Source organism: Miscanthus floridulus, chromosome 3 (assembly GCF_019320115.1).
Source record: "Miscanthus floridulus cultivar M001 chromosome 3, ASM1932011v1, whole genome shotgun sequence".
Lineage (NCBI taxonomy): Eukaryota > Viridiplantae > Streptophyta > Magnoliopsida > Poales > Poaceae > Miscanthus > Miscanthus floridulus.
The window spans coordinates 134,302,101-134,317,432 of NC_089582.1; the positions used below are offsets into that span (position 1 = coordinate 134,302,101).

Here is a 15,332-nt window from a genome sequence, read left to right on the forward strand (position 1 = left end):
AGGGAAGACAGTTACAACCTGTACATTAAAGTGATTACAACCTCCCCTGATGGTGTGGCAGAATTATGTGCTAAGGGAGGTAGTGGGTTCAGGTTTGTGGACAACCTACTTGACAAAACCTGTTCCTGTAGGGTTTGGCAGGGGTCAGGAATCCCATGCAAGCATGCAATAGCCTACATTACTTCAATTTCTGGTGAAAAACTAGAAGACCATGTGGATGATTACTTCTCTGTCAACAAATTCAGAGCTGCATATGAGGGTTCCATCCCTTGTATTCCTGACAAGAGCATGTGGCCCAAAGCTATTCATGGTTTTTTCATGCACCCTCCCTGTCTTAGGTCCACAGGAGGTAGAAGGAAGAATAGGATGAAATCATCACTTGAGGGAGGTAGCATCAAGAAGAGGACAAAGAAACATGAGTGCCCCATCTGCCATGAGTTAGAGCATCACCGGTACACTTGTAAGAATGGGTATCCAGAAGATATAGCTACAATGGAGGCTAAAAGGTAAACTATGTAACTAAATTACTTTACAGATACATGTACAGTTTCAATAACTTAGTTAACTAATGTAACTTTTCCTATGCAGGGGTCTTCCAAAGAAAAGGCTGGAAAAAGCCGTAAGCTGTAACATAGAGACTAGCATTGTAGTTGCTACTCCATCCTAGATGGTGTTCTCACACAATGAGGCAGTGGTCAATGCTACACACAAGAAAAGGAAGACAAAATCTTCTTCTTCTTCTGGTGCCAAGAAGAGCAAGGGGTCAGCTACCACTACTACTTCAAGCTCAGGTCCAAACAATGTGTCTAACAGGTATATTTACCAGTTCTTCAATTGACCACAACACTTCTATTATGACTGCTAATGCTAATGCACACTCTGTCCTTTTGCCACAAGGTCTACAACTGGTTCTAATGAACCAGTTCCAATCCAAACTGTGCACCTGACCTCTTTTCATGAAGACTCTATTACAATAGAGACAGAGCCACTGGAGACTGTGCTGTCTCAGGCTTCACCAAGGAGGAAGATAGGGATCAAGAAGAAGCTTACACCAAAGAAGCTCCAAGTTGCAGCAGCCATCCCATCCAGCCCACCCAGCCTTGCTTCAAATACCAGAAGCAAGAAGAAGCTCTAGCTATAGTGAAAGGTGTGTGCTCAATGTTCTTTTGGTGATGTGGTTCTGGAAAACACCTGCTATGTGATGGCATGACTGTTTTTTTGCTCTGTGATGAATGTTCTGTGATGACGTGACAGTACTTAGCTGTAAATGAAAACCAACAACTTAGCTGCTATGTGATGAATGTTGATGCCATAAAACCTTTGTGATGAAAAATAGTAATGTAGCTGTTGTTATGTGATAAACACCAATTATGTGATGAATGTTAGTTTATTGTTGTAGTACTCTAATTGTTGTTACATTGTTCTCATATGTTGTTGTATTCTGGACAAATGAACAATATTCATATTCATCATTCAACATTGATTCATTCATCCATCTATCCATACATCCATTCATCCATGACTACTCACACACACATAGGCACCTACTTCTTCAAAATAGCATACAAAGTAAGAAATATACAAACATAGATCATCTTCTCAATCCACCTAAGCTGCTGTAGAACCCTATTGTCAATCATATTCTCCACTTGTGCAACTTCAGTAGCCCTGGGAACCTTCCTGGATGATGACCAGAGGAGCTACAGTAGGGAAACCACCAGGTGGTGCCACTGCCTGCAGGGGAACTATCTATAGTGGAGCAGGGGTTGTAGGTGTCTGCACTTTAGTATCCTCCATTTCATCCTCCCACTGATAATACTGACAGTCTCAAATCTGAAACCCAAAGCATCAACACATTGTCACCAAACAAGGAAAAAAAGAAATAGGCAAATAAAAAAATAAGCAGAGAATGAAACACAAACTGTAAAATAGGAGCACTTGTGAAAGACACGGTTGTTGTTCTTTCTGGTCATCGAGATGAACCGATTGATAAGCACATGACAGTTGGGGCAAATCACCCACTTGACCATAACACCATAGCTGCTAGAAGCTTGAGACATGGCTATGGCTGGAGAGAGGTGAAGGAGATAGAGCTCAAGTTGGATGAGTGAGAACACATAGGGCTGAGAACCTATATATATGTTGACGCTAACACCATAGCCTTTGATGTCAAAACGCTAGTGCTGACCTGAGAATGACATAGAAGCAAATCAACTAGTTCCTCAAATCTAAGATGATCTAAGTTATTTGGCTTCGTCGTCACCCACCGTTAGAGCTGAACGGAATAACACGGGTTGCACACAAAAGTTTAGCGTCGTGCCACTCGAAGGGAAAAGGCTCCTGTATAAAACCACCTGACCCGGAGGACCCGTCCATCGTCCATCCATATTCCCGTGACACCCGAACCCACGAGAGCTTCCCTGACCGGCTGACCCTCGCCCCGTCTCCGATCGCAAGGAAGAAGAGGAAGATGAGCTACTACGGCCAGCAGCCCCCCGTCGGCGTCCCGCCGCAGCAAGGTGCGGCGCTGGCTCTTCCCGTCTTCGATCTATGTGCTTTATTATCATCCAAACCTTCGCTTACTTTCCGTGATTGGAGTATGGAATAAGGCTAATTATCTTTGGCGTGTGGATCTTGATTTCTCCAGGCTACCCGGGGAAGGACGGCTACCCGCCAGCGGGATACCCGCCGGCCGGCTACCCCCCGCCGGCGCAGGGCTACCCGCCGCAGGGCTACCCGCAGCAGGGCTACCCGCCGCAGTACGCGCAGCCGCCTCCACAGCAGCAGCAGAGCAGCGGGCCTTCCTTCATGGAGGGATGGTACGTTCTTACTCCTCCTCCCCGTCTCCTCCACTTTTGTGCTGCGCAGCCGTCATGGCTTGGCTCATAATACGTTGCTAGATTGGAGTGCCATCGAAATTTCCTCACTGTATTAGATCAAAAGTAAGGGCTACTTTAGAGGGTAGGCAGCTTCGTTCGGGTAACCGGCCAGATCCGTCCGGGTCCGGCGCCGGTGCCGCCGGCGGTGGCCGTGGCAGGTGGCGGCCGTGTCGGTGCGCACGTTTGCCGCTATGGGTGGGGGCCTTGACTTGACGCGTGAACTACTCTTGGAAAAGGGAGCCGCCGCCCCTCGTGGGTCGTGGCCTTGCCGTGGCGACGTGTCGGTTGCCACAAGCAAGGTATCCTAGACCGTCTGATCTGAAACTGGCGGTCCGGGTTGCTACGCCTCGGCTTATAAGCCGTATTTTTTCCGCCAACGAATAGTATAACAAATCAGGGCCGTGTTTAGATTGCAAATTTTTGCAATCTGGACACTAAAGCACGTTTCGTTTGTATTTGACAAACTTTGTTCGATCATGGACTAACTAGGCTCAAAAGATTCGTCTCGTGATTTACAACCAAACTGTGTAATTAGTTTTTTTTTACCTACATTTAATGCTCTATGTATGCGTCCAAAAATTGATGTGATGGAGATAAAGTAAAAAAACTTGAATTTGGAGGTGATCTAAACAAGGCCCAGATAACGATACTTCGCTTATCAAGCGAACGAACAGGACACCGGCCTCGGCGGCTGCCGTTTCACATGCGTTTTGGCTTGTGCTCGCCACTGATGGTGGAGGGAGCTATCCAACTGTTGGGTTGCTGTCGTGTGAAAGCCCCGAGACTTTCAGATTCCTTCGGGGCGAGGTCACCTGAGATAATATTTGTTATCTCCTTTTTGGTTTGGTTGAATGGATAATATACTTACCTTAACGCTCTAATACCAATGAGATAGATGATGCTTGATGCTCTAGCACTCACTGTAGTTGTACTTACATAAACACAAATGGAAATTGGAATATTGCAGTGGATGGCTGGGCATTTGGAAGAAGCAAGCATGTTTAAGCTCATCATAGTGATCTTTACTACATTTTAATAACGCATATTCTAGAACGGGCATATATTCTTCCATCTTTGGTTTGGCATTTAGGCTTTATCTAATGGTCCACTGCTTGAACAGCTTGGCTGCCCTCTGCTGCTGCTGCCTCCTGGACGCCTGCTTCTGAGAGGGCGATCCGACGGATTCAACACGACTGCAAGTGAAACTACTACTAGCTTATGGAAGAGCTGGATCTGAACTGAGCTTGAAATGCTAGCGTGCTTCTATTCTAGCTCTTGTCCTGCATTATCGCCCTCTTTTCTCTCTCTGTTATGAGACTACTAGTACTCTGTCGATGTCGATTGGATCAGACTAGGCTGGTGTGTATTCTGTGGATGTTCCGTGTTCCTGGTGGAATTCAGCCCTGGGATTATTGTATTTTCTGTCACTTGGATTGGTTCCTTTGCTGTTACTCTGTTGCTGAGCACGTTTTGCTTACTTAAAAAAAGTAGTATATCTGCGCGTTAGCCGCCGGGTCTCGCTCGCTCGCGATGTTTGACTGGCGCAATTTATTCGGATCGAGTTATTTGACCTGGCATTTTGGATAGTGCCTTGTTAGAAAAATCACAACTTCTCTAGATGCAACCTGGGTCGCTTTTCCGTGCTTGACTTCGGGGTCAACATCAGTTGTTGCGTGCAGGGCGTGAGCCGTCCAGGTCCAGCCGTCAAGCGTTGCGATGTCTTGGCATCTGCTGGAGTCTCGACTCTGGACCGTTGGACACGTTCATTCAGTATAACAGTGACCACGTCTTGTTGTAGACAGAGAGAACAGTCCGTTGGACGCGTTCAGTAACCGTGACCATTGGCAACTCATGAGTTTGGCACAGGCTTGCACAATGTTTTGTTGCGAGTTTTGAACTGCAAAAAGGGAGGGGAGGGATCATGACTGCAAAATGAAAAGCATTGGATATAGGATCATTATTTTTCTAAACAAAAAAATAGGATAGACGATGTATTGGTAGGCGCTTTAAAATCACCCAACTGCACACGGCACCTTTAATCACTTCAAGCAATGCTATGCCCTTGTCGTTCCTCGTTCTTTTGCTTCGTATAGATATCCATCGTCTTTCGCTTTTGTGTCGCTAAAAATTAGTGGACGAAACTCTGTAACACGGACCTTCTTTCGCTTTTGTGTCGCTAAAAATTACTCTGTAACACGGACCTTCTTGGGTGTCTGTTGTGGACGAGTCTTGACGTTCAAGACTCTGCAAGTCTGCACCTTCACGTCTCCGTCCAAAGAACTCGTACAACCTAGATGAATCAGAGCTACAAACCAACCCATCGAAAGAACTCGTACAGAGTAGATGAATCAGGGCTACTCGTACAAACCAAGCGAGTTTTTTTCTTGGCACGGAACGTGATAATCGTTTGGCAGCAGCTGCAGCAGCCTTACCTGCCTTCGTCAGTGATGACTGATGAGGCCCCGGTGCACAGCAGCACGACGCAACGCACCCGTAGGATTCATCCGTGGATGCGATTGGTCTCCAACCGCCTGCCGGCTGCCGAGTGCTAGGCTCGGAAACACCGCAGCGCCACAGCCTGACACATTGCAGGTACAGTCAATCTCACGCTCCACAGCCTCCATTCACACAACAGGCCAGGCCAAGGCCAACTGCACATCACCCCCACCTTAGCAAAGCTCTTGTCCTCTTCAGCAAGAACCCGAGAGCTACATGCGTCTTTCTTTCTTCCATGATAAGAGTTAAAGAGTGCAGCTTGGGTAAGCACTCATCGTCTGGCAGGTGGCAGCTCACCCGTATGGCCGTATACTTATCAGGATGCTACACTAGTGCAACAAACTCGTTTCCCAGAACAACAAAATGGTGCTAGAAACTGTGACCCTCAGATCTGAACCCGAGACCTTCTTTGGTGCATCGTGTGGACACCGTATTCCAGCACTTGATGTTGATTTCTAGTATTTCTACAGCTGCAGCATGCAGGTCTCCATCGGAGAGAAGAGAAACCCTTTGCAGACGGATCGGGCCATGTTTGCGCTTTGCCTCATGACGATGTGATGCAGCGCAATGCACACCTTCTACTCGGTGTTGTGGTTGGGCAAGTTAAAGAACCTCACCTAAGTTCTGAAATCTGCAGTCAATATGATTCCTAATTTGCTTCTGTCACCTTCTGCATTCTGGCGCTGCATCATGTGGCTGGTTCACTCACTCTCATGGAATGGAACCTTCGTCCATGAATTCCATCGGCACCAAACTTCACTTGCCGATTCTTCGCCCCATAACAAGGCCATAAGTACCTGACGCAGAACACACTAAATCTGCAGCATTTGCAGTCCATATATACCCAACACCAATATCTACATCTCATCCCACGGAAAGAAAAAAAAAAGGCGCTGATCTCAGCGAAAGAATAAAGCCTCGCCGATGATATGATATCACCATCACACGCTACTGATGTTCTCTTTGATTTGCTCTTTGTACGGGAAAAATAAGTAGAAAGGCCTTGCCTTTGATTTCAGCAGAACAAAGTCATTATCAGAATAAGTAATTCCACTTTTGAAGCTTAATAATTAAAGAAAACCAAACTCTAGGTTGGCAGCAAAACCAGAAAACCTGTCAGTCCAGCTGGCGGATAACAAACCCGCATCTTTTTTCCAGACCCACACACAAGAAAAGAAAAGGCAACTTATCTTTTATTCTTTCCTGATGCACACAATGAGTGATCAACCAGAGATGATATTATACGAGCACTTCATATTTCTTTGTTTGCATCAAGTGATCAAGGATACTTTGACATCTATGGATACAATAGAACCAATGGTTTCACTAGTTCTTTTTTCTCTCAATAAAAGTGGAAAAGGTAAGTTCTGACTGCATGCCTCTATTTGGTATTGCTTGTTAATAGGGTTTACATATAATTCAATCAGCTATTTGTTCTCTGCCTTGATTCTATTGGCGAAACAAACTTCCTTCACATACTTAAACAAGGATAATCATCTCTCAAATACAGTGACAGTAAAACGGTGTTTTGTTTCTTTGTGAAGTTATGCCTTTGGGCAAGCGCAAAATTGCTGTAATCTTAGCTGGTATCTTCTTAAGTGGCACCAAGCTCCGTGCGTGCTGAGTCATCTGATGACAAAATTGTTGCCGTTAACCCCGGCAGGCTTTGGCTGCAGCTGCTTTATATAATACTTGGATCCACGGGACAAATTGATACGTTTTCTCCTCTGCTCGGGGATAGATTCAATTGAGCACTCTGAAAAGCCACGCCGCACAAACCTGCGACAGTTCAAAATTAAGCACAAGGTAGAAGCAAGCATACAGAAAACTGAAAATCAGAGCATTGCTACTATTTGCACATAGTAATGAGTCAAGAGAAGAACAAAGGTAAATACTATTTGCACATAGTAATGAAGATAACAAAGGTAAATACCAGTCTGCAGTCCGTGTAGTAAGCAAGAATAATTTCTCGAGACCAAGGGATAATGCCACCTTCTCGACGTAATCTGAAGAATGACAACCACCATTAAGTAACAAAAATGGACTTCTTAGCCTGTTCTAGTAAAAATGCCACAAGACTGAAACTCCTTTAAAATGGGTGAAAGGATACGCTAACTGAAAAAACAGAGACCCCCACTTTAACACCACATTAGTGATAGGTGGACTGTTATCTTGTTATAATATTTAGGGATTGTGTGCGCATGTGAGAAAGCACACACAGGAACATGTGCACATGTGTTGGAGAAATAGTTGTGGCAACCTGGCAGAGGGTTGCAATATAACCAATGAAGAGAGAACAGATTCTGATTATCCATGTAGCAAAGAACATACCAAGTAACTTGTCCCCCTGACCTCTTCCTCGACATTCTTCAGATACAGCAATTGCAGCGACTTCACCAGATTTTTCCTCGGGAAATGGAAATAGAGCAGCACAAGCGATGATTGAACCATCTCTTTCAACAACATAGAATGATTCTAACGCTTCAAGAAGCTGAAGAGAATAGAAAAGAAACATCCATTATAGCAGTAGCAACAACAAAATTAAAACACAGCGCAAGGAAGATACAAAAGAATGTTAGAATCGAAAGTATTTATCCACTAACTCACCTCTGCATCTGTTCTCCGCACCAAAACACCAGAATCCTCGAGCGGACGAATAATTTTTCTTATGCCAGGAAGATCTTCCGCTGTAGCCATCCTTGTTCCTTCATAAACATCTCTGAAAACATTTGTTAGGGATTAGGGAACTCCCATGACAGATTGTGGATGCTAAATTTCCAAAGGCGCTTATTTCTTCGAAATTTTCATGGCAAACATTTGCTACACAAGCACAAATTTCAGCCAAGAATATCTCCATACTCGACACATACTAAGGCATTTCATTACTCATATGAAAATGTGTAATAAGGACTACAAAAACGAATTATACTACATATCTAGGATATAGCATCCATGTTGATAAAAGATAATACAGGCACTGGATTATTGAAATGAACAATAAAACAACAAATTTGAACAAAAAAAGTTGATAAAAGAAGAGCTTCAAAATACCTAGCTATCATTGTTCCTGCTCCATCTCTCGTAAACAATTCTAATAGCAGTGATCCATCTACAGATCCATCTATAATATGAACTCTTTGAACGCCGCCCTGACATTTGGAAGGGACAAATAGATAGTCAAGCCTAACAAATAGAGGCTTTAACCAAATTGTAAGCTTAAACATTCCAACGCAATATAGTAGCTGTTCACAGAACAAATACTGCTTTAATTGTGGAAAGAGAAAAATGCAAAGATCACAGCGCATGTTTCCTCCCGGCTCCCACAAACTAAGCTCAACCTCTAATCTCCAGGTGAACTTCATAGCTACATGCTCCACTGTACTACAACATGCTGCTGCTATGCAAACAGCCAGTAAGTTGAGAAGCTGTGTGAATTCCAGCCTTCCATCCTTCCACTTCGCAATATTTTCCACCACAATGGACGAACCAAATTTCATTACCCAAGAGCAACGAAATTCCCATAGTACGTACGTAACCAGAGCCAACCAAGCTACCAGTTGTACTGAACTCCCAGTTGTCCACTTTGCAATATATTAATTCTCTATTTCCACCAAGTTCATATATCAATCCCCTATCCACTTATATCCCACAATGCAAACAGCCAGTAAGTTGAGAAGCCACGTCAATTCCAGCCCTCCACCCTTCCCATTTTGCAATATATTAACTCTATTCTCCACCAAGTTCATATCTCAATCCCTATCCCATTCCCATCCTCTTATCCCACGATGCAAACAGCCAGTAAGTTGAGAAGCTGCATGCATATAACATACTACAACATGCTGCCTTCCTTACGAAAACACTTAAGGAAGCACAGCATCAACCATGCATGCAGATCCCATATACGAAGCGCATGATCACTATACATTAATCAAGAACACTAATTGTAGGTAGGAAATTCAGAAGACAATTTTACTGCTTTGTACAGGATTAACTTTTAAAAGGTGAATGTGCATACTAAGGCGCTATATAGAAAAGTATTAGTCTTCAGTCAGGGCCACAGAATTTATAACAGAATAAAGAGTATCGTGGGCAAAACACTTACATGGCACACATATGCTGCCGCAGCCAACTCAGAAAGATAGCCATTTGATCTGCTTAACCGCTCTTCACCACCAATAGCAAACCCTTGCTCACCAGAATAAAAACCGTTTCCATTGTTAAAACCCAATCCGTTTTGAAAAGAAGCAGCATTTGATCTGCTTAACCATTCTTCACCACCAATAGCAAACCCTTGCTCACCAGAATAAATACTGTTTCCATTGTTAAAACCCAATCCGTTTTGAAAAGAAGCAGCATACCCATTTATATGAGCCTTGGCACTCAATGATGGTCCGCTGTCCCCTTTATGCAGAGAATTGATGCCTTCCTCATCCACAACCTTGACATAACTTGCAGCGATATCACTTTGCTTAGCACGCTTTCTAATCAACAAATCTGCCTCCTCAATAGACATGAAATGAATGACTCGTCCATGCTCATCAAATATCTGTCCATCTACAATGCTGATAAGTTTATCTGCCTCCATGGCTAAAGCACATGCAGTAGCAACCTCGTAGGTGCTGAATTATAGCAAACAAGACAAAACAATTTTGTTTAGTATGCTAGCTGCAATATACGCAACGGAGCAGGTTTTATGAAATTAATTGCAAGATAGGACATCTGCACATGTCATTCATATGATATTATGCTTGACTTGGTGGTAAGAATAGAACTACAAAAAAAATTTGTACAATCATACCAAAAAACATATAAAATAATAATAATTAAGAAAGCATACTTGCAATTTAACACTTCTCCTGATGAAGAGTATCCCATGTTGCTGACAACAACTATGCTATTACTATCAAGCCTTTCTCTTATCTGCGAAACATCAATTTTCGTAACTTCGCCAGTGAATCCATAGTCAATACCATTAACCACTCCTCTTCTCTGCCAAAGAAATACATATATTCAGTATTGCCATTGCGCAGTCGAGTAAAGTTCAGCAGAACTAATAAATAGCAAAAACAAAGCAAGGAAATGAACACAAATAATAAACATGCTCCTATTTGTGGAGCATCCGGTTTCACTATGGATTGTATGATTTTATTATGATGCAACGAAAAGTTAGGAAAGAAAAATAGTGTTTTATCTTTCTTATGAAGAGCCATTTACAAACATTGGAATTCGCAAAGAATATGCTACAAAATAATTATATAATAACTACATGGAAGCCAGATATTCAAAAGCTCAGCTACTAATAGATATTCACCTTAGCACCAAGGAAGTTGCCACTTGCAATGTTATCCACAAGACCATGCCAACGTCCAATAACACCATGCCTACGGAGATTTAACATTGGAGGACCAGGAGAAAGTTTAGCTTCTATCGTCAACCGTATCCTACCAGCTGCATCCATTGCAGCATCTTTCGCATCTTTATCAGTAATTCTGTACTGACCAACATACTTGGCCTTCTTCCCTACACAAAATTTAATAAGCTAAACACATGCTTTACAGGAAGTAAGAGATATATAGATGCAGTAAGAATCATCAAACCAATAGATGTTAGCAAAAGGACAGAACAGTGTAGAAAAAAGTAACTCTGCGTGCAATCAAAAGCAACTGAAGGCGTAACAAAGCTTCAGATTGTGACTGATGTACTTCACCAAATTCTAATTATAGCCAAGATAGTCTGCAAGCATATTAAATATATTGTCCTGGAGCTCTGAGGGCCAAATGGCTAAGAAAATTATATGCCACAGCAGCTAAACAATTCTCTAAGCTTCTTATAATAGTTTTTATATGGTTAGTAGCCATCCTATATGCTGGTTTGTTTTAAAATCTGGTAGATTTTTATGAGCACAGGCAGGTGCCCCATGAGGGTGTTGCACAGAACTGACCTCTTTCTGACAATAGCTTATCAATTTGAACATGTGTTCCTGGAACAAGAACAAATTTAATCCCTAGACCATGGAGAAGTGATATGTCCTGCATAGTTTTGTTAAAAAAAGAAAGTGTGGTTAGGAACAAGGAATCCATGACAACATAAATTTTTTATGACAATAAAAGAAGATAAATCTGTGGCAAAACACTACAGGCTCATCCTTAGAATAAGATTAACACAGAACTAATACCTAACAGAAAACTGATGCTGGCTACCCCCTTGTTCCTTAGTAATGCTGTTTTTTTCTTATTATATATATGGTCTACAATACAATTTTGCTGCCAAACAAAGAAACACAGCTATAGCCTCAACCTACAATTGTCATCCCAGTCAGGAACTCAGCATCCTCAAATTGTCAACCCGATGGTGATGCTCAATTCTCATCCCAATCATTTAAGTCAACTGTGTGGTCCAGCCCGCTGATCAAAATGGATTATAATCTACCAACATATTTTTTTGATGTAAATGATTCAATTATTTCGGTCGGATCATTTTTGCAGAGAAAAACAAAAGCTAAGCTGGCCAATTAGTACAAAGCAGCTAAATCGAATTCAACGCTCAACCCAAAAATACACAGCAGGACGTCAAATGTACTATTCCTCTGAAGAAATCATCAGATGAATCCAAAATGCTCAAAAATACAACATCACAAGCAACCATTCCAACACCTGCAGAACGCGGTCGAAGTGCGGCCCGGACACGACCTCGCTGGAGATGACGACCACGAAGGTGCTCCCACGGTGGCCCCGGATGTACGGCCACGCCTCCCGGAAGAACCCCACAAACTCCTCCCCGGGGACCACGGCGCCGGCGCCGGAGCTACCAGCCGCGCAGCACCGGACGCCGCGGCCCCGCCAGCGGCGCGTAACGGCTACCCGCCACCGCGAGGATGAGAAGACATTTGCGGAGGCTAGGACCTTGGGCCGCAAGGCCTCGCCCGCGAGGCGGGCCACGACCGTCGAGGTGGCCATAAAGAAGCTTCCAACCCTAGGCAGGAGGCTGTAGCCAGTGTAGCCTGTAGGGAACGGTTCTCGGGTCCTGTTTTAGCAGCCTCGGACCTTCGGATGAAATACGACCTGTTCGCTGGCTGATGTTCCTGCGAGAGGGGGGCGGGTTGAATAAGCCTGGCTGAAATTAATGAGCGAATAGGTGATAGAACTTTGATAAAAACCAACCACAAAATCTATAACTTTTATTCATAGGCACAACTCCAAATCCAAAATAGTATAAGTGATTGTAGCTACTCTGTAATCTTTTTTATTGCTAATTACTCTCACGAGTCTTGCATGAGACCGTATTAGTTTAGTTGATATTTATGACTTCCACCTTTTATTTATACATGAGTCCCCTCTAAAGCACTCTACGAGTAGAATTACATACGCAATCCTAATAGAATTAGAAGTGCTAGTAGTAAATCTCTCTTAATCCTTTTTTTGCGAAAAAAATCTCTCTTAATCCTAATCAAATAGAATTTGAGTAGCGATCGAGGGAGAACACGTCGTATGGTTTTGCAGCAACAACGCCGTTGTTTAGGGAAGTCGGTTCGCGCGACGAGGATCGGATCGGGGTTTGGGCTTTTTCGTGAAGCCACAAAGACCCAAAACTAAGTATTAGGCCGGATTAGGCCCAGTCCATTTTGCCCTCGAGGGGACGAGCTCGATTTCCGCAGTTTCGCTGTCGCTTTGTACTTATAGGGCCCAAATGCGGTGACCTTTGTTTTCTTCTTGAGCTAAGCAGCAGAAATTAGTCAGTCACAGAGTCACGGTTGAATCGAGACGCAGCGAATGGTTCCCACAAAGTCACAGCTAGAAAAAACCGTTTTTCTCAAGAGAAAAAAGTGATCCAAGTCCATGTGGAGTATACTCCTATACAGCTATACTGTATATATACTACAAACACGTCGTTACGGAAAGATCGTCTACAAAACAAAACATCCAGTGTCGGTCACTGGTGCCAATAAAGCATGAACGAACTGCAGCAGCAAAGGCTCGCATTAACTGTAGCATGGCTCCTCGCCAACAGCTGTAGCGCAGCGCGCACAGGCGGCAGAAGCACCGGATCATCACATGTTCGCTTCATCGTTTTTATGGCTTATAAATCGGCTAACGTTGTTTTGTTGTGAGAGACGCTATATCATAGCTGATAAGTATGACCATGACTACTGCATTGCTAGCTCCAGCACAGGCGTGTCCGGCGGTCTGGCGTCGTCGCAGCCCTCGCGACGCGCGCCGGGTCCTCTCTCTGAGACCCCTGACCCCTGACCCCGCCCCGCTCGGGCCGGCCGCCCCCACTCGCCGGGGCAGGGAGCGCCTGCGCGCGCGGCATGCGTCGACCACGCACCCGCGCCCGCCAATGGCAGCGCGGCCACTCGTCGCGCCCCCTTCCTGTCCGCTCGCCACGGCGCGCAGCGCATGCCGCGCATGCAGCAGAAAACGATTACTAGCATCCAAAAGGCAGGCTAGCTCTCGGTTCCCGGGCGGGGAGACGGAGAGACGACGAGGCGACGCGCCCCGGCCCGGTTGGTCTCGTGCGGCTGGCTACCAAAAAGCTAGGCCCGTGGTCGCTTTGGAATGGCAAAACTTTTGTCGCTGATTTTTGCTCTAAAATTTTTGCCATTTAAATTTTTGATATTCGGTGTTTAGATGTACGATAAAACTTTAGTTATGTAGACACAGCACACACCTTCAAGATGTTTTTTTGCCTAGTTTTTGACCTCTTAGGTCTCAAATGCCAAAAGTTTTATAGCTCAAGTTTTCTTGTTTTTGCCTATAGTGGTTAGATCCATTTTGCTAAAAAATAGAATAAAACAGCAAAAGTTTTGAACAAAAATAGAAAACTAAACCGGCCCTTAGTAGCTAAAGTAACTAAAATTTAGTAGCTAAATTTTAGTAGGGATAACCAAACGGGCCCCAGAAAGGGTGACTAGCTAACGGTGACCGGTTTTTTTACGCCAATAGTAATAATACTTGTCCCTAAATATTTGTGGTTTTTTTTCCGAGAAATAATTTTGACTAAATATATATTAAAAATATTAATATTTATGGTACATAATTAGTATCCTTGAAATGATCTCTGAATCTAGTTTTTTAATAAATTTATTTAAAAATATAAATGTTATACGTATTTTCTACCGATCCAGTTAAACTTGTGCCACGCACACAAACGGGCGATGGTTATTCAGGACTGAGGGAGTACGTATCGTGTATGGTACAGTACTGGCTTATTTATATCTGTAGATTTCGACTGAAAAGTTAGGATAGGTAGTACGCCCGATTCCTGAGAAATTAAACACAGTAAATTTAAGCTTGGGCCTTGTTTAGATTGCAAATTTTTTCACTCTCTTCGTCATATCAAATCTTTGGACACATGCATGGAGTATTAAATGTAGATAAAAAATAACTAATTACAGTTTGATTGTAAATTAAGAGACGAATCTTTTGAGCCCAGTTAGATCATAATTGGACAATAATTATCAAATACAAACGAAAATGCTACAATATTAAATACTGATTACTAAGGCCCCGTTTAGTTCAAAAAAATTTTGGCTTTTGACTACTGTAGCACTTTCGTTTTTATTTGGCAAAAATTGTCTAATTATGGACTATTTAGGCTTAAAAGATTCGTCTCACGATTTCTCGGCTAACTATGTAATTAGTTTTTTTTTCGTCTACATTTAATACTTCATACATGTGCCGCAAGATTTGATGTGACGGGAAATCTTGAAATTTTTTTGTTTTTGGCTTGAAACTAAACGGGCCTTAACTTCAATCTAAACGAGGCTTTCACTAGAGTACGGAACGGAAGACGCATGCATTGGACGACGTACGCAAGCGTCCCGTCCCATCCAAGTCTGGCTATTATCTCTCACCCTGTTGCACGCCACGTGCTCAACAGCTCAAAGACTGTTCGTCACCAACGTTTAAAGCTCTCTTTGACATGATTCATCCAAAACGGCTTCACCGGTGAAGTCAA

At 43.4% G+C, this 15,332-nt stretch overlaps 2 protein-coding genes across 2 annotated transcripts; one reads left to right on the forward strand and one right to left on the reverse strand.

Annotated features, from left to right (window-relative positions):
* The first annotated feature begins 2,278 nt into the window (after positions 1–2,278).
* Positions 2,279–4,330, forward strand: LOC136547036 (protein CYSTEINE-RICH TRANSMEMBRANE MODULE 13-like). Its single transcript, XM_066539004.1, has 3 exons — positions 2,279–2,519; positions 2,648–2,819; positions 4,000–4,330. The coding sequence occupies exons 1-3, from the start codon at positions 2,471–2,473 to the stop codon at positions 4,043–4,045; spliced, it is 267 nt and encodes an 88-aa protein (XP_066395101.1). The 5' UTR covers positions 2,279–2,470; the 3' UTR covers positions 4,046–4,330.
* Positions 4,331–6,590: 2,260 nt separating this feature from the next.
* Positions 6,591–12,407, reverse strand: LOC136547038 (probable amino-acid acetyltransferase NAGS2, chloroplastic). The gene is made up of 10 exons (XM_066539005.1): positions 12,029–12,407; positions 11,317–11,404; positions 10,687–10,895; positions 10,213–10,364; positions 9,478–9,994; positions 8,427–8,524; positions 7,983–8,094; positions 7,707–7,866; positions 7,309–7,381; positions 6,591–7,154 (listed from the first exon to the last, which is right to left on the reverse strand). Exons 1-10 carry the CDS (start codon positions 12,329–12,331, stop codon positions 7,001–7,003), a joined length of 1,866 nt encoding a protein of 621 aa, XP_066395102.1. The 5' UTR covers positions 12,332–12,407; the 3' UTR covers positions 6,591–7,000.
* Between the last annotated feature and the right edge of the window lie 2,925 nt (positions 12,408–15,332).

Excerpts from the sequence above, each read along its gene's own strand:
- LOC136547036 (XM_066539004.1), top strand. The coding sequence starts at position 2,471 with ATGAGCTACTACGGCCAGCAGCCCCCCGTCGGCGTCCCGCCGCAGCAA. Across the intron at positions 2,520-2,647 it reads CGGCGTCCCGCCGCAGCAAG|GCTACCCGGGGAAGGACGGC; the intron begins GTGCGGCGCTGG and ends TGATTTCTCCAG. Across the intron at positions 2,820-3,999 it reads CCTTCCTTCATGGAGGGATG|CTTGGCTGCCCTCTGCTGCT; the intron begins GTACGTTCTTAC and ends CTGCTTGAACAG.
- LOC136547038 (XM_066539005.1), bottom strand. The coding sequence starts at position 12,331 with ATGGCCACCTCGACGGTCGTGGCCCGCCTCGCGGGCGAGGCCTTGCGG. Across the intron at positions 10,896-11,316 it reads TAAGCTATTGTCAGAAAGAG|GGAAGAAGGCCAAGTATGTT; the intron begins GTCAGTTCTGTG and ends AATTTTGTGTAG. Across the intron at positions 8,095-8,426 it reads GCAGGAACAATGATAGCTAG|AGATGTTTATGAAGGAACAA; the intron begins GTATTTTGAAGC and ends AAATGTTTTCAG.